The following is a 24,282-nucleotide window of genomic DNA, read 5'->3' as shown; positions in this document are numbered from 1 at the left end:
CCCCTATCACTACCCCAACCCCTATCACTACCCCAACCCCTATCACTACCCCAACCCCTATCACTGCCCAAACCCCTATCACTACCCCAACCCCTATCACTACCCCTATCACTACCCCTATCACTACCCCAACCCCTATCACTACCCCTATCACTACCCCAACCCATATCACTCCCCCAACCCCTATCACTACCCCTATCACTACCCCAACCCCTATCACTACCCAAACCCCTATCACTACCCCAACCCCTATCACTACCCCAACCCCTATCACTACCCCAACCCCTATCACTACCCCAACCCCTATCACTACCCCAACCCCTATCACTGCCCAAACCCCTATCACTACCCCTATCACTACCCCTATCACTACCCCAACCCCTATCACTCCCCCAACCCCTATCACTACCCCTATCACTACCCCAACCCCTATCACTACCCAAACCCCTATCACTACCCCAACCCCTATCACTACCCCAACCCCTATCACTACCCCAACCCCTATCACTACCCCAACCCCTATCACTACCCAAACCCCTATCACTACCCAAACCCCTATCACTACCCCAACCCCTATCACTACCCCAACCCCTATCACTGCCCAAACCCCTATCACTACCCCAACTCCTATCACTACCTCTATCACTACCCCAACCCCTATCACTACCCCAACCCCTATCACTAGCCCAACCCCTATCACTACCCAAACCCCTATCACTACCCCAACCCCTATCGCGACCCCAACTCCTATCACTCCCCCAACCCCTATCAATCCCCCTATCACTACCCCAACCCCTATCACTACCCCAAACCCTATCACTACCCCAACCCCTATCACTACCCCAACCCCTATCACTCCACCAAACCCTATCACTACCCCAACCCCTATCACTCCCCCAACCCCTATCACTACCCCAACCCCTATCACTACCCCTATCACCACTGCTACCCCTATCACTCCCCCAACCCCTCCTTAACCACTCTCGCCTGTTGTCCTGTCACCATAATTACACCATCACTCTTAATAGCCCCACTCTTTATCTCAAACACTATCACCTGATGTACAATTTTAAAATTTATTTCAGGTGCCTTGAGATGAGGCTCTTTATATGACTCTAGATAAGGTAAGAGGACATTAAATACCCGGACCAGGTTCTTTGCTTTGGTGGGGCACACTCCAGGTTCAGCAGCAGAGCCTCAAATCCCTTCTCAAAGTGATCAGCAATGACCAGATCATCAGCATACGGAACACGGTTAACCAATAGAAGGCCATCCCTATGCTAACACACACTGGCACTCACTCACAACAACAATAACCCTTGTTCACCAGTGACATCACCACGGCACTTGTGCCAGGCTAGGTGCACTTTGAGGCTACATGAAGTGTAAAAGGCTCACTGACAGGAGGTCATGTCACAGACCCAGGTACAATGGGTTGACTGCCTGAGATTGTTGTCAAATGCACCACTTGTGCTCCCTACTGTACCAACTCACTTCATTTAAGCAGCCTGGCGCTCTGCCCTTTGCTGAAACCGGCGCTCCGCTCGTTGTTGTGAGTGTCGCTCCTCCGCCCTCCGCTGTTGTTGGAAGGTGACTGCCTCCAACTGCCCATCAGCGTCCTTCACGAGCCTCCTCCACAAAAGCCGATGTTGACACCACTGGTACTGGTCATCGGCAAGTCCACTCAGCTCCACATCCTCCTGTACCACATCACTCCATCTCTTCCTTTTCCGTGCCACGCCCATTGAGTCCCCTCTTATCCGGCCAAACAAAAGCTGTTGGGCATGCGGTGACTGGGCATGCGGGCTACATGACCCAGCCAACACCGTTTCGTCTTCCTCACTCACACACACACTTAAATAAACAAAGATCCTCCACCCAACAAACTGTTGGGGAAAGAGCCGTTTGCGAGCATCGATTAGGGCCAGCACAGAACATGAAGGGGTGGGGGGCCAGCACCACACCGGCTGCCTTTGTCTCCCCAGTGCTGATGTTTACACACAGCACCATTGTCCTTCGCCCCAATACCTCTGATTGGCACGGTTGGCTACGTACGGTGCAAAAGAAGTCCAACATACATACATACTCATTTAAGGCTCAGGCGATCTAGAAGAGTCCCAGGACCGGTTCAGATATTGATACGCATGCTCACATACTCACCCGCACGCTCACACACACGCTCACGCACTCACACGTGCACTCGCACACTGAAACACATGCTCACGCACTCACACGCACGCACGCACTGACACGCACTCACACGCACTCGTGCACTCGCACAGTGAGACACACGCTCACATACTGACACACGCTCAGACACTGACACGTGCACTCACACAGCGACACACGCTCACACACTGACACGCACGCTCACACACTGAAACACACGCTCACATACACGCACACACACTTACTCACACGCATGCTCACACACACACTCACAGGCACGCTCACACACTGACAGACACAAGATTTCTGCTACAGCTGCTGTTTGATCGGTCGTTAGGGTAGGTGATGTGGTTAGTGATTGGTGGGTGATGTGGTAAGTGATTGGTAGGTGATGTGGTTAGTGATTGGTAGGTGATGTGGTTAGTGATTGGTAGGTGATGTGGTTAGTGATTGGTAGGTGATGTGGTTAGTGATTGGGGTAGGTGATGTGGTTAGTGATTGGGGTAGGTGATGTGATTAGTTATTGGTGGGTGATGTGGTTAGTGATTGGGGTAGGTGATGTGGTTAGTGACTGGTAGGTGATGTGGTTAGTGATTGGTAGGTGATGTGGTTAGTGATTGGTAGGTGATGTGGTTAGTGATTGGTAGGTGATGTGGTTAGTGATTGGGGTAGGTGATGTGATTAGTTATTGGTGGGTGATGTGGTAAGTGATTGGTAGGTGATGTGGTTAGTGATTGGGGTAGGTGATGTGATTAGTTATTGGTGGGTGATGTGGTAAGTGATTGGTAGGTGATGTGGTTAGTGATTGGGGTAGGTGATGTGGTTAGTTATTGGTAGGTGATGTGGTTAGTGATTGGTAGGTGATGTGGTTAGTGATTGGTAGGTGATGTGGTTAGTGATTGGGGTAGGTGATGTGGTTAGTGATTGGGGTAGGTGATGTGATTAGTTATTGGTGGGTGATGTGGTAAGTGATTGGTAGGTGATGTGGTTAGTGATTGGGGTAGGTGATGTGGTTAGTGATTGGGGTAGGTGATGTGGTTAGTGATTGGTAGGTGATGTGGTTAGTGATTGGGGTAGGTGATGTGGTTAGTGATTGGGGTAGGTGATGTGATTAGTTATTGGTGGGTGATGTGGTTAGTGATTGGGGTAGGTGATGTGGTTAGTGACTGGTAGGTGATGTGTGATGTGGTTAGTGATTGGTAGGTGATGTGGTTAGTGATTGGTGGGTGATGTGGTTAGTGATTGGGGTAGGTGATGTGGTTAGTGATTGGTAGGTGATGTGGTTAGTGATTGGTGGGTGATGTGGTTAGTGATTGGGGTAGGTGATGTGGTTAGTGATTGGGGTAGGTGATGTGGTTAGTGATTGGGGTAGGTGATGTGATTAGTTATTGGTGGGTGATGTGGTTAGTGATTGGGGTAGGTGATGTGGTTAGTGACTGGTAGGTGATGTGGTTAGTGATTGGTAGGTGATGTGGTTAGTGATTGGTGGGTGATGTGGTTAGTGATTGGGGTAGGTGATGTGGTTAGTTATTGGTGGGTGATGTGGTTAGTGATTGGGGTAGGTGATGTGGTTAGTGATTGGGGTAGGTGATGTGATTAGTTATTGGTGGGTGATGTGGTTAGTGATTGGGGTAGGTGATGTGGTTAGTGACTGGTAGGTGATGTGGTTAGTGATTGGTGGGTGATGTGGTTAGTGATTGGTGGGTGATGTGGTTAGTGATTGGGGTAGGTGATGTGGTTAGTGATTGGTAGGTGATGTGGTTAGTGATTGGTGGGTGATGTGGTTAGTGATTGGGGTAGGTGATGTGGTTAGTGATTGGGGTAGGTGATGTGATTAGTTATTGGTGGGTGATGTGGTTAGTGATTGGGGTAGGTGATGTGGTTAGTGATTGGGGTAGGTGATGTGATTAGTGATTGGGGTAGGTGATGTGGTTAGTGATTGGGGTAGGTGATGTGGTTAGTGATTGGGGTAGGTGATGTGGTTAGTGATTGGGGTAGGTGATGTGGTTAGTGATTGGTAGGTGATGTGGTTAGTGATTGGGGTAGGTGATGTGGTTAGTGATTGGTGGGTGATGTGGTTAGTGATTGGGGTAGGTGATGTGGTTAGTGATTGGGGTAGGTGATGTGGTTAGTGATTGGGGTAGGTGATGTGGTTAGTGATTGGTGGGTGATGTGGTTAGTGATTGGGGTAGGTGATGTGGTTAGTGATTGGGGTAGGTGATGTGGTTAGTGATTGGGGTAGGTGATGTGGTTAGTGATTGGTGGGTGATGTGGTTAGTGATTGGGGTAGGTGACGTGGTTAGTGATTGGTGGGTGATGTGGTTAGTGATTGGGGTAGGTGATGTGGTTAGTGATTGGGGTAGGTGATGTGGTTAGTGATTGGTGGGTGATGTGGTTAGTGATTGGGGTAGGTGATGTGGTTAGTGATTGGTGGGTGATGTGATTAGTGATTGGGGTAGGTGATGTGGTTAGTGATTGGTAGGTGATGTGGTTAGTGATTGGGGTAGGTGATGTGGTTAGTGATTGGGGTAGGTGATGTGGTTAGTGATTGGGGTAGGTGATGTGGTTAGTGATTGGTGGGTGATGTGGTTAGTGATTGGGGTAGGTGATGTGGTTAGTGATTGGGGTAGGTGATGTGGTTAGTGATTGGTGGGTGATGTGGTTAGTGATTGGGGTAGGTGATGTGGTTAGTGATTGGGGTAGGTGATGTGGTTAGTGATTGGTGGGTGATGTGGTTAGTGATTGGGGTAGGTGATGTGGTTAGTGATTGGGGTAGGTGATGTGGTTAGTGATTGGGGTAGGTGATGTGGTTAGTGATTGGTGGGTGATGTGGTTAGTGATTGGGGTAGGTGACGTGGTTAGTGATTGGGGTAGGTGACGTGGTTAGTGATTGGTAGGTGACGTGGTTAGTGATTGGGGTAGGTGACGTGGTTAGTGATTGGGGTAGGTGATGTGGTTAGTGATTGGTAGGTGATGTGGTTAGTGATTGGTGGGTGATGTGGTTAGTGATTGGGGTAGGTGACGTGGTTAGTGATTGGGGTAGGTGATGTGGTTAGTGATTGGTAGGTGACGTGGTTAGTGATTGGGGTAGGTGACGTGGTTAGTGATTGGTGGGTGATGTGGTTAGTGATTGGGGTAGGTGACGTGGTTAGTGATTGGTGGGTGATGTGGTTAGTGATTGGGGTAGGTGATGTGGTTAGTGATTGGGGTAGGTGATGTGGTTAGTGATTGGTGGGTGATGTGGTTAGTGATTGGTAGGTGATGTGGTTAGTGATTGGTAGGTGATGTGGTTAGTGATTGGGGTAGGTGATGTGGTTAGTGATTGGTGGGTGATGTGGTTAGTGATTGGTAGGTGATGTGGTTAGTGATTGGTGGGTGATGTGGTTAGTGATTGGGGTAGGTGATGTGGTTAGTGATTGGTGGGTGATGTGGTTAGTGATTGGTGGGTGATGTGGTTAGTGATTGGTGGGTGATATGGTTAGTGATTGGTGGGTGATGTGGTTAGTGATTGGTAGGTGATGTGGTTAGTGATTGGGGTAGGTGATGTGGTTAGTGATTGGTGGGTGATGTGGTTAGTGATTGGGGTAGGTGATATGGTTAGTGATTGGTGGGTGATGTGGTTAGTGATTGGTAGGTGATGTGGTTAGTGATTGGGGTAGGTGATGTGGTTAGTGATTGGGGTAGGTGATGTGCTTAGTGATTGGGGTAGGTGATATGGTTAGTGATTGGTGGGTGATGTGGTTAGTGATTGGGGTAGGTGATATGGTTAGTGATTGGTGGGTGATGTGGTTAGTGATTGGGGTAGGTGATGTGGTTAGTGATTGGTAGGTGATGTGGTTAGTGATTGGTGGGTGATGTGGTTAGTGATTGGTAGGTGATGTGGTTAGTGATTGGGGTAGGTGATGTGGTTAGTGATTGGGGTAGGTGATGTGGTTATTGATTGGTAGGTGATGTGGTTAGTGATTGGGGTAGGTGATGTGGTTATTGATTGGTAGGTGATATGGTTAGTGATTGGTGGGTGATGTGGTTAGTGATTGGGGTAGGTGATGTGGTTAGTGATTGGTGGGTGATGTGGTTAGTGATTGGTAGGTGATGTGGTTAGTGATTGGGGTAGGTGATGTGGTTAGTGATTGGGGTAGGTGATGTGGTTATTGATTGGTAGGTGATGTGGTTAGTGATTGGTAGGTGATGTGGTTTTTGACCATGTCAGGGTTAAAGATGGGACAGCAGCTAGGGACAAGGGCTCTGAGTGTAAGAGGCTGGCATGTCGTGTCAGGGTGTGTGTGTGTTTTTAGTAAATAATTGTGTGTAGGTATCCAGGTGTGTGTATGTGTATCTAGGCGTGTGCGTGTATCAAGGCGTGCGCGTGTCGTGACGGGTACTGCAAGAACCGACCGTGTCCGTCCAGTGCTCAATGTGCGGCTGTGGCTTCCGCTTGCTGAACGAATACGTGATAAGGTCGCACACATTACACACAAAGTGCCTGCCACAAATGAACCACAATACTGTATCTCGCTGATCTCAAGGAGCATAAACCATCACCACGCGAACTCCGCTCATCCTCGTAGCAGCAGCGGCTTTTGGCTCAGCCATCGAACAAAGACGGTGGTCACCGCATCGCGTGCGTTCAGACAAATTCATTTCTTTAGAACTGAATTTTGTGTTTAGTTTAGTCCTTCTCCCACACCACCGATTAGCACAGTTGGCTACGTAGGGTGCGAAAAAAGTTCAGCATACGTACGTGGGAAGTAGTGGTGCAGTGGTTAACGCACTACGCTACGAACCCGGCAACCTGAGTTAGATTCCGGCTCACGGCCAACACCAGTGACGATCATCTGAACTCGTCCTGGGTCTGAATTGAGTACCTGGTGCGATGTGTACGCATCATTGCAACTAGGAAGACAAAGGTGGCCAGGAGTGGTGCTGACTATCAACCCCCCCCCCCACCTCGTGTGCCGTGCCAGCCTTCATAGGTGCTCACGGACAGCACTTGCCCCAACAGTATGGTTAGGTTATACGGTGGATTTTCGTCTTTGTAGTGCAACAACAGGTCTGCAGGTTTGCTGAGCATTTCTGTGAGGGCGTGTGTATCTGTGTGTGTGTCTTGGCGTATGTGTGCAGGTTCGCAGGTTCACGTGCGCAGGTATTTGTGGCATGTAGGTCACCGTGAAGGCGATGTTTTCCAACCTGTATTTTGTACACACGCACACCAAATCCTGCTGTGGATATGATGTGTGTGGTATGTGATGTGGATATGATGTGTGTGTGTGGTATGTGATGTGGATATGTGTGTGTGTGGTATGTGATGTGGATATGATGTGTGTGCGTGGTATGTGATGTGGATATGATGTATATGCCGTGGGGAGCTGTGGCGCTTCGGTTAGCGAGCTGCGCTACGAACCCAGCGACGATCATCTGAACTGTCCACTGGGCTTCCCCTAGGACCCTAGGTCGACTCATCCTCTAATGAGCACCTGCTGCGATGTGTAAACATCGCCAACTGGGGAGACAAAGGCGGTCGGGCGTGGCGCTGGCTATCCACCCCGAGTGTATCGTGAAGCTAGCTAACAGAACTTGCCCAATAGTCTGTTGAGGCTACACGGGGGATCCTTGTTTTTGGTGCTGTGTATTCTCACACATTGGGCATGCGTGTTCACCCTCGCTACCACCACCACACGCCGATCGGGAATGTGGAGTGGGACACCCAGTAGCAGCAGCAGTCAGGCGAATGGTGATCCAGCACTCGCAACACTGAAGGCCAGTCACTCACACATACATACACATACATGTACACACAGTGAAGGACCGTAACACAGTGTAACACACACAGTGCAACGCACAGTGTGAAGGCCAGGCACTCTCTTATACACGCATACATACACACACACCCACACCCTGGACCTTCACCGCTCACCTGGCTGTACGTGGACCTTCTGACTGCCTCCGAGGCGCTTTGCCTCATCTCGGCCGCCGTCCCCGGCTTGCTCAGAGACTTCGTGAACCTCCTGGCCTCGGCCATAGTAACGGCGAAGCATCACCCGGGCCCGGGGTGACGCTGTTTACAGCCGCGAGGGCCCGGAGACGACACTGGCGGTGATGAAGGCCCGGGAAGGTGTGCACCATCGCAGGGGCGAAGGCCCAGAAAGGTGCCGGGAAGATCCGGATCCCGGTGAAGAAGGCCCAGGCAGACACGTCGATGTTGCCGGCGGCGTATGGTGGTTGATGGTGGTGGTAAGGGTGGTGATGGTGGTGGTAAGGGTGGTAAGGGTGGTGAGGAAGGTGAGAGTAGTGAGGAAGGTGAGGGTGGTGGTGAGGGTGGCGATGGCAGCGCCCTGGTAAGGCCCTGGGTCCCCCCTCTCTCTCTCGCCCTACGAGCGGCGCTGAGTTTGCATCTCCAGCGACTCCGCCGCCATCAGTGCGGGGGGGGAATGGAAGGACGGAGGGGAGGGGGAGAGATGCGCCGCTTCCGGTGGAGCCGCCTGAGCCCCGGACATCGACAGCGACGGCACCACCAGATGGCCCTGCAATGTGCCGTGCCTGAAATACCTGGGGACATGCTGGTGACCTGGTGACCCGTGCACAACCTGGTGACCCGTGCACAACCTGGTGACCCGTGCACATACTGGTGACCCGTGCACATACTGGTGACCTGGTGACCCGTGCACATACTGGTGACCTGGTGACCCGTGCACAACCTGGTGACCCGTGCACATATTGGTGACCTGGTGACCCGTGCGCAACCTGGTGACCCGTGCACATACCGGTGACCTGGTGACCCATGCACATAATGGTGACCTGGTGACCCGTGCACAACCTGGTGACCCGTGCACATACCGGTGACCTGGTGACCCATGCACATCCTGGTGACCCGTGCACATACTGGTGACCCGTGCACATACTGGTGACCTGGTGACCCATGCACAACCTGGTGACCCGTGCACATACCGGTGACCTGGTGACCCGTGCACAACCTGGTGACCCGTGCACATACCGGTGACCTGGTGACCCATGCACAACCTGGTGACCCGTGCACATAATGGTGACCCGTGCACATACTGGTGACCTGGTGACCCATGCACAACCTGGTGACCCGTGCACATAATGGTGACCCGTGCACATACCGGTGACCTGGTGACCCATGCACAACCTGGTGACCCGTGCACATACTGGTGACCCGTGCACATACTGGTGACCTGGTGACCCATGCACAACCTGGTGACCCGTGCACATACCGGTGACCTGGTGACCCATGCACAACCTGGTGACCCGTGCACATACTGGTGACCCGTGCATACTGGTGACCTGGTGACCCATGCACAACCTGGTGACCCGTGCACATAATGGTGACCTGGTGACCCGTGCACAACCTGGTGACCCGTGCACATACCGGTGACCTGGTGACCCATGCACATCCTGGTGACCCGTGCACATACTGGTGACCCGTGCACATACTGGTGACCTGGTGACCCGTGCACAACCTGGTGACCCGTGCACATACCGGTGACCTGGTGACCCATGCACATCCTGGTGACCCGTGCACATACTGGTGACCCGTGCACATACCGGTGACCTGGTGACCCATGCACAACCTGGTGACCCGTGCACATACTGGTGACCCGTGCACATACTGGTGACCTGGTGACCCGTGCACAACCTGGTGACCCGTGCACATACTGGTGACCTGGTGACCCGTGCACAACCTGGTGACCCGTGCACATATTGGTGACCTGGTGACCCGTGCACAACCTGGTGACCCGTGCACATATTGGTCACCTGGTGACCTGTGCACAACCTGGTGACCTGTGCACAACCTGGTGACCCGTGCACATACCGGTGACCTGGTGACCCATGCACATAATGGTGACCTGGTGACCCGTGCACAACCTGGTGACCCGTGCACAAATTGGTCACCTGGTGACCCGTGCACAACCTGGTGACCCGTGCACATACTGGTGACCTGGTGACCCATGCACATACTGGTGACCTGTGCACAACCTGGTGACCCGTGCACATACTGGTGACCTGGTGACCTGGTGACCCGTGCACATATTGGTCACCTGGACGTGTTATTACCCAATGACCTGATGACATCGTGACCTGGGGGCACGTATAGATCTGTAGATTGTACCGATGCCAACAAGAGATCCATAGAGACCCACAGCATCATAGAAATGGGTAGTAGTAAAACTGGGCTCATCAAGAGCAAGCGAGTTAATGGTGCCAGCCCGGTCACCCAATGCTGTCCGCTGGAGATGCACGCCTGGCCACCGATGGCCGTCACGTGCGTTCAACCGCCTCAGCACCTGGCGATTGTTGCAGCCTGCCCCAGGGCAACAATGCAACTAACGCCAACTCAGCAGCAGCTTACGTTCGCCAAATTAAAAAAGTGTCGCAAACACCGCGCGGTATTGACCTGGGGCTGGCTGCCACGTGTCCGTGTTTGACCCGGACTGTCCGGAATTTGGCATTATTCTTAGTTCGGGTGACGGGGAGTGATTTGTCGCGAGATTTCATAATCTGGAGATGATGAGATGAAGATGAGATCTGGAAATTGAGGCGAAGATTAGATCTAGAAATGATGAAATGGAGATAAGATCTGGAGATGATAAGATGTAAATGAAATCTGGAAATGATGAGATCTGGAGATGAGATCTGGAGATGAGATGAAGATGAGATCTGGTGCTATGATTGTCATCGAAACTGCACAGTTACGATAAGAGAATCAGAATATATATACTGGAGGAATCCGGTGAGCTACAAAGCTGTTTTTCATAAAATGTCCAGTAGGGGCGGGTAAAAACGTTACAACAACAAATATAAAAACACGATAGTAGTGCAAAGTACAAGGAAGGTAAACAAAAATCACCCAAAAACATACAAGTACAACTAAACCAACCACATCGTACTAGGCAAAGCCCACGGAGGTATGCACTTCTTTTTCAGGAGCGACCTGGCCACAAACGATAGCTCAGCAAAGTAGCTTATCATGTGGACATTTATAGCAGCAAAATAATGGAAATAATCTATTCTAAATGTGGAGGGAAAAACCGGAGGACCCGGAGAAAAATCCACATAACCACGGGGAGACACGCAAACTCCAAATATGCAGCAAGCATTAACATGCATTTAGAGCATTTAGCTGCGAGAAATTTCCACATAACCCACTCCTTTGAGCTATCACTTTTGGCCAGGTCGCTTCTGAAAAAGAACCATACAGCTCATTGGGCCTTGCCTTGAGCAGGAAATCGCTCTGGATTTTAAAACCAAAAGGTTGGCTCAATTCCATCTCGGAGAATCGACAAAATATCGGTTTCAAGTTCCACGCATGCAGCCGAGCATCTCGACAGCAGCACAAGCGGACATAGAGATCGCACGGATAGAGATCGCACGGGTAGAGACCACAGGGGTAGAGATCGCATGGGTAAAAATTGCACCAAGCGGCCAGGAGGATCAGCCGTTGTGGGGGGGAACGTCGATGGCGCTCCTCCTCCACTTGACGGCCTGCGCCGCCCACCGTCGGTACCGCCACTTTTCCTCCAGAGCGACGTCTGCTTCCAGAAGGGGCCTCTTGCTGCTGCTGCCGCTGCTGCTGCTGCTGGCGCCCAGCAGCCTCAGCCTGGGTGGCGGTGAGCAATCAAGGTCTGAGAGGTCACCACAAGGGATATCGGAAGAAGTTCCGCTGTATCTGCATCTGCGAGATCGTTCTCCGTCACAGGGCGCTGCTCTCTGCGAATGACCACCATGTCCCGTGACGGGATGCAGGCGATGCTGATTTTAGATCGGAGGTTTCCACACGAGCGGCGGAAGAGAGCAGCTGGAATTAATTTGCAGAAACGACAGAACCGGGTTTTGTACGAAGGGACGCACTTCACGGGGACCAAGCGCAGCACGTTTATTAAAACCTCGCGTGCGCAACCATGACAGCAAACGAGGGTGGCGCAGGCTAACTGACGAGCGAGCGACGGTTCCAAGCGGGGCCCTGACGAGGCCGCACCGGGCTCCTGCGCGGGCAACAAGCGGCGACGACGGGGACCGGGCGAGCGGCAAGCGGGAAATTAATGAGAAGCCAATTGACGACGATGACGGGGGGAGGAGGGGGTGGTGGGGGAGGAGGGAGAACGAGGACGACGAGGAGGAGGAGGAGCAGGATCCCAGACAATAAGCAGGAAGAAGAGCGACGAGCAACAGGGAGAGCGCTCCGTTTAGGGTCAAGGGTTCTTCAGCCTTCATGGTCATGGTTGGGGTTAGTTCAAGTGGTAGGATGGCTGTTAGGGGTTGAATCAGCGTTAAGAGTTACGGCTCATGTTAGGGTTAGAGCCATGGGTCAGGGTCCAGGCCAGTCTCAGACGAGCAGCAACGAATCTCAGATGAGACAAAACAAAACGGGTCAACTAAACGTGGGGCACGCGGTGCGAGCATCCGCCACGCCGGGCGACAGTAGCTACGAGACATGGCTTGCTAACCCGCTATTCAGACCGCTCGCTCACTCGCTCGCTCTTAACCCAGCTCCCTCTCGATTGCTCACAAGCCCTCTGCTCTCGCCATGGCAACCCACTGTACCCCTCCTTGCCATCACCTCACCACCGCCACGTCATCCTCACCACCACCTTAATTTTACCACCACTTCCTCACCATCTCCACTACCCTATAATTATTGTCATCCCCACCACCACATCATCATCTTTACCTCCCCACCAACTCTTATCTCATCACCGCTTCCTCCGAACCACTACCACCACCGCTTAATCAAAACTAAACTATTTTTATTTTAGCAGGGAAGGCCCACTAAGCTAGACAACTCTTTTTCAGGAGCGACCTGGCCACAAATGATAGCTAAGCGAAAGTGGCGTATTATGTGGAAATGTATAGCAACCAAATACTCTAAACCTATTTTTATTCTAAATGTGGAGGGAAAAATCGGAGGACCCAGAGAAAAATCCATGCAACCACGAGGAGAGAGACGCAAACTCCAAATATACAGCAGGCGTCAAAGGTCAGGATTGAAACAACCATCTCCTGTATACCAGGCGAGGTAATTAACATCTCAAAGCCACCTCACCCCATATCCAGCCCTTCTATTGCCGTTAAACACGACCCCAGGGGTCAAATTCATAGCCGGGGTCATCTTTAGGCTTGAGGTCACAGTGGGGTTGTCGGGTCAGTGGGGACATGTGGGGTCAGGGGTCCTGTGGGGTCACAGTGGGGTTGTGTGGGGTCACGATGAGGTCGATTGGAGTCACAGTGAGGTCATCACAGTGAGGTCATGTGGGGTCAAAGTGGGGTTGTGTGGGGTCACAGTGGGGTCGTGTGGGATCACAGTGGGGTTGTGTGGGGTCACGGTGGGGTTGTGTGGGGTCGTGTGGGGTCACAGTGGGGTCGTGTGGGGTCACAGTGAGGTCGATTGGGGTCACAGTGGGGTCATAGTGAGGTCATGTGGGGTCAAAGTGGGGTCGTGTGGAGTCACGGTGGGGTCGTGTGGAGTCACGGTAGGGTCGTGTGGGGTCGCAGTGGGGTCACAGTGGGGTCGTGTGGGGTCACAGTCGGATTGTGTGCGGTCACAGTGGGGTCATTTGGAGTCACAGTGAGGTAATGTGGGGTCACAGTGGGGTTGTGTGGGGTCACAGTGGGGTCACAGTGGGATTGTGTAGGGTCACAGTAGGCTTGTGGGTCACAGTGGGCGCTGACCCCGCTGGGACCGAGCCTCGGCCAGCTGCCCGCGCAGACGTCGTAACACCGCATCACAACGCTTGTGCTCCACCTGCACACAGCCATACACACAAAGACAAGGATCCCCCATAGAGCCTTAACAGACTGCTGGGGCAAGTGCTTTTCGCAAGCACCTATGTCTGTATGTATGTTGAAAAATCTACCAAGGAGCCACAACAAACATGAAAAATCGACAACTCACATTCAAAGCCAAATTGCTTTAAAAACCTTTGGATATTCAAGGATAGATCTGGCTTTAAATGAACAGCGGAGATTAAATATCAGCATCCACAATGCTAAGATAAAGGAAAACCGTGAGGTTTTAAAAGACCTTATTAATGCGACCTGCTTCCTAGCCAAACAGGACTTAGCATTTTGTGGTAATGATGAGAGTGCAAGCTCTTCTAATTGTGGCAACTATGTGGAGCTATTACATGCTTTTGCTGAGAAAGATGAAAAGTTAGCTAGACATTTGGAGACATCCACTGTGTTTTCTGGCTTATCAAACAGAATACAGAACGATTTAATCGAAGCAGTCGGTGATGTAATTAGAAATGATATCAAAGAGGAGATTAATGCAGCCCCATTTGTTGCAGTCGAAGTAGACGAGACAACGGATGTCACAAACAAAGCCCAGGTCTCTGTAAATTTGCGTTATGTGGCTAAAAGTGAGGTGATTTGTGAGGTGATTTGTGAGGTGAGAGAGGCGTTCTTGGGATTTGATGATGTCAGTGATGGCAGACAAGCACCGGCTATTGCTGAATATGTTTTGGGAGTGTTGGGGAAATAAAATTGCGTTGAAAAGCTGATAGCTCAGACTTATGACGGAGCATCTGTGATGGCATCAGATCTTAATGGAGTGCAGGCCAAGATTAAAGAAAAGGTACCTGAAGCCACGTTTTCTCATTGTTATGCACACAAATTGAAGCTGGTGCTTTCGCATTCAGCAAAATATATGCCTGAGTGTAAAACGTTTTTTAAAACAGTTGAGGGACTTGCGACATTTTTCAATAATTCGACCAAGCGCAACCACCTACTGGACAATGTTGTGAAGCGACGTTTACCAAGAGCAGCGCCCACGAGATGGAGCTCAAATTCTAGACTAGTTCAGACGATCAGCATGTACCAATCTGATCTGCGTGCTGTGTTCCTGATTATGAGCGAAAATCCCGATGGTTGGGACAATGACACCCTGATGATGGCCGCCGGATATGATCTCTGGCTGTTAAAAGCATCAAGCTGCTTCTTCATAATGGCATATGAGGGCATTTTCAATGAAACCGAAGCACTCTTTCGTGTGCTGCAGAATAAAGTAATGGAAATTGGATTCTGCTGCGTGCCATTCCGTGACACAATGGAAGTTGCGGAATGCCAGAGACAAGAGTTCGACAGTTTCTATGATCGATTCAAGCAGAATTGCGTCACACTTGGCCTGACAGACAATGCCCGAAGTAAACAGCCGATCAGAGATGAGAGGAAAATAATGTTTTATAACATTCTGGACAATATCAGTGTTGAAATGAAAGCTAGGTTTGATCATTTCGGTAAGCTAACTTTCCTTGGTTTGTTTAATTGCACTAAATTTTATGAAATGTCACAACATTTCGATGACACCAAACTGCAAAGCCTATCAAAATATGCAAGGTACTTTGACTTTGTTAGACTAAAGGCTGACCTTATCGGATTGTATAGTTCACAAATGGTGAGGAACGAATGCAAATCACCCGGACAGCTCCTCAGCTTTTTGGCCCAGAATGATCTGATGCCGACGGTTCCCGAGGCGACAAAGTTACTCCAGCTGGTGGTGCTCACTATACTAGCTTCAACAGCGTCCGTTGAAAGGTCGTTCTCTGCTTTGAAACGACTCAAAACATACAGTCGGAATCGGACTTACCAAGGACGACTTTCATCCCTGGCAATCATCTCTATTGAGACGGAAAGACTTTTAAAACTAAAAGAATAAAGAGGACTTCTACAACAAAGTCACTGACATTTTTGTCCAGGATAGGCTAATGGACTTCATTTACAAGTAAAGGTAAGACCATGCAATATATATTATCATTTGTATTGAATGAGTATGAAAAGTGGAACTGCATTCGCCTATAAAACGTGAATCGAATACGTAACTTACCTGTATGCGTGTGTTGTAAAGAATGCTGATATTAAATATGAAACATACAGCCGCCTAACCAATAGTCATTGTGCAACCTGCCAATTTACTGGTGAATTTAAGCTACCTCTATCGGATTCATACCTGTGTAAATCTGTCTCTGATACTCGCCAGTGCCTCCCCAACCATTGACCTCACCGCACATCACTGTCTTAAAGTGACTATGCGCAACAGAAAAATCCAGGAAAAAACAGCAGTCTTCCAGAAAAAAACACCATATATTAACGCTGTGTGCAAAAATCCCAATGGGATGCACGTCAAACAATAACAACCATAAGACAATTTAGATTAAACTTATCAGGCTAACTCTGTACTTCAACAAACAAACATGGCTAAGCCATATGTTTTCGAAATCAAAGCTATAAAAACAATGTAACAGTGATCATAGGAACTGTGATTCTAATTTAAAAAGAAACGAGAAACATAGCATGTATGACCAAACTTTGCAGACACACACAGCCACACAACCACACACAGCTACACACCGGGGGGACACGGCACACAGGGCGGTCGCTGCAGGCATCAAATAAAATCAGTCCTATAGACGGCATCAAGGTGGCTACCAAGACAGTGGTGCCTGTGGGCTGCTCTATCATCACTAGCAGGCCCAGGCCTGGGCTCTTATGAGAGATCCGGGGCTTGAACCCAGGATCTCTGGCACGGTCATTATGAACCCACTGAGATAGATCCAGGGCTTGAACCTAGGATTGGTGTCTCCGACTCATTATTTATACATTATAAGGTTGCACTCATTACACACAGTGTTTTCCACAAATTAACCACAATACCTTGTCGATCTCGTCAAGGAACATAAACCGTCACGTAAACTCTAGTCATCCTCGCAGAAGTGGCTTTTGATTGGTCATCAAACAAAGATAGTCACCGCATCGCACACTTTTAGATGCGCTTCTGCAATCGTCTGGAACGCTCTTCGTCCCGATATTAGGAAGCCACTAGAGCTACGCACTTTAAATATAGATTTTCAACTAATTTATTTAAAACTGCTGTTTGTGTTTTGTTTGTTGTCCTTGCCCCAGACCTCCAATTAGCACGGTTTGCTATATGGTGCGAAAGAAGTTGAACGTATAAACATTATGAACCCTGGAACACCCCTCCATCCCACACAACCCCCACCACAACCCCCAGCACAACCCCACACACACCTCCAGCCCCCTGCGGGCGTGCGTTAGCGCCTGACTCTGCTCCTCAAGCTCCGTGGACTTTGCTGCCTCCTCCTGCTTTAGATGTAGCAGCTCCAAGCGCAGCGCCTCCATCTCCGCCTGCGGCATCCCGCAGACACGCTCAGTACCCCGCAGGCGCTCCCCCCCCCCGCTGGTTAGCCGGTCGGGCATTAAGAATCGGTCGGCGAATTGGCAGGCAGAAAGTCAGTCACTTAGTGAATGTGCTGGTTAGTCACTTGGATGGTCAGTCAGTGAATCAGTCGGCCTGGCAGTCAGTCAGGTAGTCAGCTCTTAGTAAACGAGGAGGTTCACTGTCAAGGTGGCCAGTCACTCGATGAGTAGGACATAGTGAGTCAGTCAAGTGGGTGGTCGGTCATTCAGTCAGTTAGTTCCACAGTAACTCAATTAGACAGTCGGTGAGTCAATTAATTAGTAAGTCCATTAGGTAAATTTTTATTTTTATTCAGCAGATAGGGCCCCAAATCTATTTCATGTGTGTCCTGTGAGGGTAACCAGCGAACAAGAGAGTGAGCGAGCGGCCGCACCTGTGCGCGCCGCGGCCCGGCGTGCCAGTCGGCGAGACTGGCGCCAGGCAGACTCGAGAGGCGCTCGTCGCGCAGAGCAACGAGGTTGCGCCAGCGCTGGGCGGCGGCGGCGGCAGCCAGGGTGGGGCTTGCGGGGGGTGCCGGCTCCCTTTCGCCGCCACCCCCGAGCCTGGCCCATGAGCGTGCATGAGATGCCACCAGCCTGCCCAGCGCGAGGTCGAGGTGGAGGAGGTGTCATCGGATCACGGAAAAGGAGCAGAGCAGTGGCAGTGGTTAGAGACCCCATGCCGCTGGTAGAGTTGGGGCCCCGAGTGGCAGAGCGAGTGGCTTGCTGTCACAAGGTTGCGAGATCAGAATTGGAATTCATATTTATACTGGAGGGGAACGAGGTCAGAACGTTACACCAACAAACAGTGCAAACACACGATAGGAGTGCAAACTATAGGAAAAGTAAACAAACCACTTTAAAAATTTACAAATAAAACTAAAGTTTTTATGTTACCAGGTAAAGCCCATCACTCCTCCAGGGTGAATAAAATTAGCACCCTTACATTTTTACTCTCCAACACACCAGTGTACTGAACTAGTAACTCATTGGCATTTGTTTTGTTTACTTGGCCAACCTTACAAATTGGCTATGTCGGGTGGTGACAGGTTTAACAACACATTTATCGATCTAACCCAAAAACCTCTTATGGAGTGGTTGTCCTGTGTATAGACTCATCCCCGCCATAGTAAAGGAGAATTTCCACCACCAACTCAGGGCTGTGAACCACCGCCTCAACGTCCGTCTAGGACAGGATCGCTCCGACTTTTGGGGGGTGCTGGTGAAACCCTAACCGACGGCGATATCATCGCTTAAGCCGGACGGTGGTGGTGGGGGCTACGTGGCACGAGGCCTGCGATCCAGTGCTGGTGCAGGCAGCAGCAGCGCGAATTGGCGGATCGCACGTGGATGTTGTGAAACTCCCTTCCTGTGTGGGGATCCAGGAGGAGGAATATCCTAGCTCTGCCAGAAGGACAATATGGCAAGTGGACTAATCACCAACCATTGTCATGCATACAGTGATGGCGTTGGCTCCTGGTGATAGGCGTGGGTTTTCTCCCATTTGAATTCTAAAACACAACTCACTATTAAATGGCTGAAAACATCTGTAAAAGAAACACCCAATGTCTGGTGTGAGATTCGTTGTTGTTTGTCTGAGAGAGGCCCGAACCCTGAACCTGACCCTGGCTTTAACTCCAACATGCCCCACTATTCTTTAACGCCGATCAAACCCCCCCCCCGCACCCATCCCTGTGTAACGCATTCCCCACGCCCTCACTCGTCCGCATGTTCCCGCGCCTCCTCGGCCCGGTAGCGGGCATGCGTGGTGGCCGCCACAAGCTCCAGGAGGCGCCGTTCGGCGCGAAGGAGGCGTGGGCGCGCGGCCAGCAAGGAGGTGGCGCAGGAGCAGAGAAGGCGCCGCTCGCACTCAGCATGCCGCTCACTTTCGCGGCCCACCAACGAGCTCCCCCTCTCCAGTGCCTCCTGCAAAGACCCCCCCCCCCCCACGTGTGTAACCTTAGCAGACTGTCAGGATGAGTTGCCATTGGCGAGTAGCAGCAACCTACGAAGGCTGACATGGCGCACGAGGGCGTGGGTGCTTATTTGAGGCCGAGTCGACCTAGGGGCGGCCCCAGGGACATTAGATGATCGTCATTTGTGTTGGCCACGAGTGGGAATCGTACTCAGGTCGTCGGGTGCATAGCATAGCTCGCTAACCGCTGTACTACCGATCCCCACACACACATACATATAAAATTCCCATACCAGTATGAGATGTGTGTCTGTACAAAATACAGACTGCAAGACCTCGCCTTCCGAGTGACCTACATGCCACGCATACTTGCAGACGTGAACCTGCATACCTACACACACACACCTAGACCAACACAACAACAGCCTCGTCACGCCGCAGGTGCGGTGTCGATTCTCTGCACTGGAGTCTGCTCCAGCGATCGACCCTCATCGATGGTGTCAAGAGGCGACTTGGCATTGATTTCACGGACCTGCAGCCGGTGTAGCTGCACGCGATCTCGCTCCATCTCCTGTCAGCATATCCTCCACTGCCGCTCCACCAGCGACATCACTCCCAGCAGCACCAGCGACTCCCCCTCCTCAGCGGGTCCAGGGGACCCTGGGGAAGAGGACACGCTCCTTCACCAGCTCATTCATTCAAACAACCACTCATCAAATCACCTACTCAATCAGTCACCCATACTTATCCACTTCTGTCCACCTCACCTCACTCACAATGAACCCACCCATTCAACAACTGCTGCAATTTGCCAATAAGCGGCGGTAACGTCATCACGGTGCTTGTGCCAGGCTAGGTGCACTTTGAAGCCATATGAGGTGTCGAAGGCTTGCTGGAAGGTCATAGGACAGACCCCAGTACCATGGGTTGACTGAGATGACTGGCAGATGCACCACCTGTGCTCCTTACTCTGCCCAACTGCTGCATCTTAATTGCCCAGCTCGTTGTTACGAGCGCTCCTCTGCCCTCTGTTGTTGTTCGAGGGCAACTGCCTCCAACTTCCCAGCAACGTACTTCATGAGCCTCCTCCACAGAGGCCGATCTTGACACCGCTGATAACAGTCATGGGCAAATCCACTCAATTCCACATCTTCATGTACCGCATCAACCCATCTCTTCTATAGCCCATGTCGCGCCCATTAAGCCCCCTCTATCTGGCCAAAGAAAAGCTGCTTGTGCATGTGATGGCTGGGCATGTGAGCTACAACATAACCCAGTCAAAACAGCATTACCTTGCGGAGGAGTTCAGCGAAGGGACTGTGTCCAGATCTTTAAACGATTTGTTGAGCTCCTCACACAAATCTAGCCTGGTTAAACCCAGGGTGGATCATAGGCAGGCCAACCTGAATGTTTCAAACCGGCGCAGATATTCCATTAGAGGGGTTCACGCTTCGCAAGCATTGAGAAGGGAGGGCATGACTGTGGCCGAGAAGACCTCAACTTTCGAGAAGAGCGACAAACCAGGTAGCTTTCATAAAGCATGTCATGAAAGATAATGCTGCTCGACTGATTCGGAGTGAGACCTCTGTTGCCAAAGCGGAATTTGGTGGGGTTGATGGTAAGGCCCCACCTGTTAGTGGAATGCTCCAGGTTCAACAGCAAAGCCTGCAACTCCTCTAAGTGAGCAGCACTCACCAGATCATCAACATATGTAACATGGTTGACCAATAGGGAGCCATTCCTTGACTGCACCCGGGCATCAATCAGCCTCCCGTTGTATCTGTACCAGATAGAGAGTATTCTGGTACAGCTACGGAACGCTTCTAGAACTACGTGATAGAAAAATATGGTAAATAGTGTAGGATCCAAAAGACATCCCTGTCGCACCCCAAGATGATCAGGGAATAGCCAGCAATGCAGCTTTACCCGGGCCTGCCCATCATCATGAAGGTCCTTAATGATTGTTAGCAGAGAGTCAGGGACCCCGAAAGCATGAACAACAACCCAGAGCCCTGTCATATGCGTTGACCAGGTTAATGAAGCAGAGATATAGGTCGCTAATTATAACAACTACCGAGCATCTCCCTCCTCAGTATTAGGCTGGGAGGAGGTCCTGATCAACATTGCCCCCTTGCAAGGCAGCAGGCTGAGAAGAGACTTGCGGAACCCCAATGTGGTTTCAGGCCGGGGCGGTCGTGCATGGACGCCATTTTTTCTGTCTGTGCACTACAACAGAGGTGTGGGGATTCAAACATCACTCACTCACATACCCACTCACCCACCTCATCCATCAGGGCCGGCCCGAGGCATAAGCGAACTAAGCGGCTGCTTGGGGCCCCCTGGCCACCAGGGGGCCCCCGAATCGTTTTTTTTTTACAATTAAATAACTTAAACAAGTGATATAAATGAATTAATGAATGAATGAATAAATGATTCAAGACAAGAAAATTCTGTCGACAACTGCTGCTTTGTCACGGCTCACGGATGTCACGGCTCATTGACAATTCGCGTGGGCGCGGGCGCGGGCGCGGGCAGGTGCGCGCAATTGTACGTCACGATAATAAATACGCCTAAGCCATGTCACAAAAAAGGACGTATCCCTCTGGTGCCGAAAAAAGAAAAAAGAAAAGGACCGAGGAGGAGAAAAAAGAGCGAGATAAAGGTATGTTTGCAAAGTTGGCCAAGCAATACCATACAATGATGTCATTAGTGACTTTGCCTCCAGAAAAGCTAGGAAGGAACGATTTTGAGGTCATTGTTGTACAGTTGACATTGTTGAACCCTTGCTGTTCTTATGTTTGCTTTCATTATTTAAGTATCTTTTTTTTTGTAACATTCTATTTTTGATTAGATTAATGTTTGTCTATTTTGGTTTTATTTAAAAGATTGCACATTTAATGCACATTTGCAAATAATTTATTTAATATGTTTTTTGTGACCGTTTGTATTCAGAAGTTTTAATAAAAGAGTGAAGTATTTTAAGTGTTGTTTTTATTTTTTATTAATACATAACCTCACTGTATTCGTTTATAATATTCGCTATAACATTATAGTGTGACATTTGTGTCAATAATCTTCTAGCACAGATGAGTCTGCGTGGTGGGAGGGGGGCCCCCAAATCAAATTCTGCTTAGGGCCCCCAAGAGGCTCGGGCCGGCACTGTCATCCATCCACCTATTCACTCACACTCGTATCCCCTTCACCCACTCACCCACTAATTCACCTCACCCACACACTCATTCACCTCACCCACCCACCCATTCACACACTCATTCACCTCACCCACTCGGTCACCTCACCCACACACTCAACTCACAAGCTCACCCACCTCACACACATTCCCCTCACTCACATTCACCTCACTCACACATACATTCACCTCACACACACACATTCACCTCACACACATTCACCTCACACACATTCACCTCACACACATTCACCTCACACACATTCACCTCACACACACACTAATTTACCTCACACACATTCACCTCACACACACACTAATTCACCTCACACGCATTCACCTCACTCACATTCACCTCACACACTCGGTCATCTTACCCACCCACTCAACTCACCCATCCACCCACCTCACACGCTCACCCACATTCACATACATTCACCTCACACACACATTCACCTCACACACACACTAATTTACCTCACCCACATTCACCTCACACACACACTAATTTACCTCACCCACATTCACCTCACACACACACTAATTCACCTCACACATATTCACCTCACACACACACACTAAATTACCTCACACACATTCACCTCACACACACACACACATTCACCTCACACACATTCAGCTCACACACATTCACCTCACACACATTTACCTCACACACACACTAATTTACCTCACCCACATTCACCTCACACACACACACTAATTCACCTCACACACATTCAGCTCACACACATTCACCTCACACACATTCACCTCACACACACACTAATTTACCTCACACACAATCACCTCACACACTAATTTACCTCACACACTAATTTACCTCACACACCTTCACCTCACACACACACTAATTTACCTTACCCACATTCACCTCACACACATTCACCTCACACACACTAATTTACCTCACCCACACACTAATTTACCACACACATTCACCTCACACGCTCACCCACATTCATATACATTCACCTCACACACACACTAATTCACCTCACACCCACATTCACCTCACACACACACTAATTCACCTCACACACACTAATTCACCTCACACCCACATTCACCTCACGCACTCGTTCACCTCACACACACTAATTTACCTCACCCACCCACATTCATCCACGTTCGCCCGGTCCTCGCCTGCTAACTTCACGCTGCTCGTCCCGACCTGCAGATGCCCTCAGCTTAGGAGAGGTCGGTGGAGCGAGTCCTGGTGGCTCGGCACGGGTCCTGGTGGCTCGGCACGGGTCCTGGTGGCTCGGCACGGGTCCTGATGGCACGGGTCCTGGTGACCCGGCACGGGTCCTCCTGGCTCGGGTCGCGTGTTCCGAGCCGAGCCGGCACGGCGGCTCCACGAGAACCGCGCGGATCCCAATTGCCCCCGCGCGGCGGCGTCACGTGACTCGGCGTCACGTGACTCATCCCGGTTCGCGGCGACGCGGTGGTTCGCGCAGTTGCTCAGCGCAGGCCCCAAAAAACCCGCCGTGTCAAACGGGACGGCAACAAACAGCGCTCTTATACAACGTCGCACTCGATACGAGTGTCAGGCGTGTCGTGAATTGAGCGAGGCGACGATCGCCTGAGCGGTTTGAGCTCGGTGGCCGCCCTGGTTAATACCGCGGTGCCGACTGAATGTTCAGAATACGCGGCGGAGGTTGCAGATTCCGTGACGTCATTGGACAGCGAGGAGGCCGTCGGCGGTGAGGGCGTCGCCTCCGCAGGCTCAGTGGGCGCGACGCACGGCAGCGGCATCGCACCCCCCCCGACAGCCACA

At 50.9% G+C, this 24,282-nt stretch overlaps 1 protein-coding gene across 3 annotated transcripts; it reads right to left on the bottom strand.

Annotated features, from left to right (window-relative positions):
- Positions 1 to 12,046: 12,046 nt before the first annotated feature.
- Positions 12,047 to 24,202, bottom strand: CCDC122 (coiled-coil domain containing 122). 3 transcript variants are annotated; one of them, XM_078618069.1, is made up of 6 exons: positions 23,649 to 24,202; positions 19,824 to 19,951; positions 19,097 to 19,302; positions 17,772 to 17,973; positions 17,209 to 17,325; positions 12,047 to 13,927 (listed from the first exon to the last, which is right to left on the bottom strand). In XM_078618069.1, the coding sequence occupies exons 2-6, from the start codon at positions 19,857 to 19,859 to the stop codon at positions 13,838 to 13,840; spliced, it is 651 nt and encodes a 216-aa protein (XP_078474195.1). In that variant the 5' UTR covers positions 19,860 to 19,951; positions 23,649 to 24,202; the 3' UTR covers positions 12,047 to 13,837. The 3 variants fall into 3 exon arrangements, with proteins under 3 accessions (XP_078474195.1, XP_078474197.1, XP_078474196.1); XM_078618071.1 differs by having other exon boundaries at positions 23,677 to 24,202; XM_078618070.1 differs by lacking the exon at positions 23,649 to 24,202 and having other exon boundaries at positions 19,824 to 23,602.
- Between the last annotated feature and the right edge of the window lie 80 nt (positions 24,203 to 24,282).

The sequence above is a fragment of the Lampetra planeri genome, chromosome 56, assembly GCF_965212315.1.
Source record: "Lampetra planeri chromosome 56, kcLamPlan1.2.h2, whole genome shotgun sequence".
NCBI classification, from domain to species: Eukaryota; Metazoa; Chordata; class Hyperoartia; order Petromyzontiformes; family Petromyzontidae; genus Lampetra; species Lampetra planeri.
Note: the sequence above shows the minus strand (reverse complement) of the source record. Positions and strands in the feature narration are given on the sequence as shown.

Coding starts and splice junctions, on each gene's coding strand:
- CCDC122 (XM_078618069.1), bottom strand. CDS start 19,859: ATGGAGCGAGATCGCGTGCAGCTACACCGGCTGCAG. Junction 19,303..19,823: donor TGCAGCTACACCGGCTGCAG/GTCCGTGAAATC, acceptor GGGTCTTTGCAG/GAGGCACTGGAGAGGGGGAG. Junction 17,974..19,096: donor GCGCGGGAACATGCGGACGA/GTGAGGGCGTGG, acceptor CGCGCTGGGCAG/GCTGGTGGCATCTCATGCAC.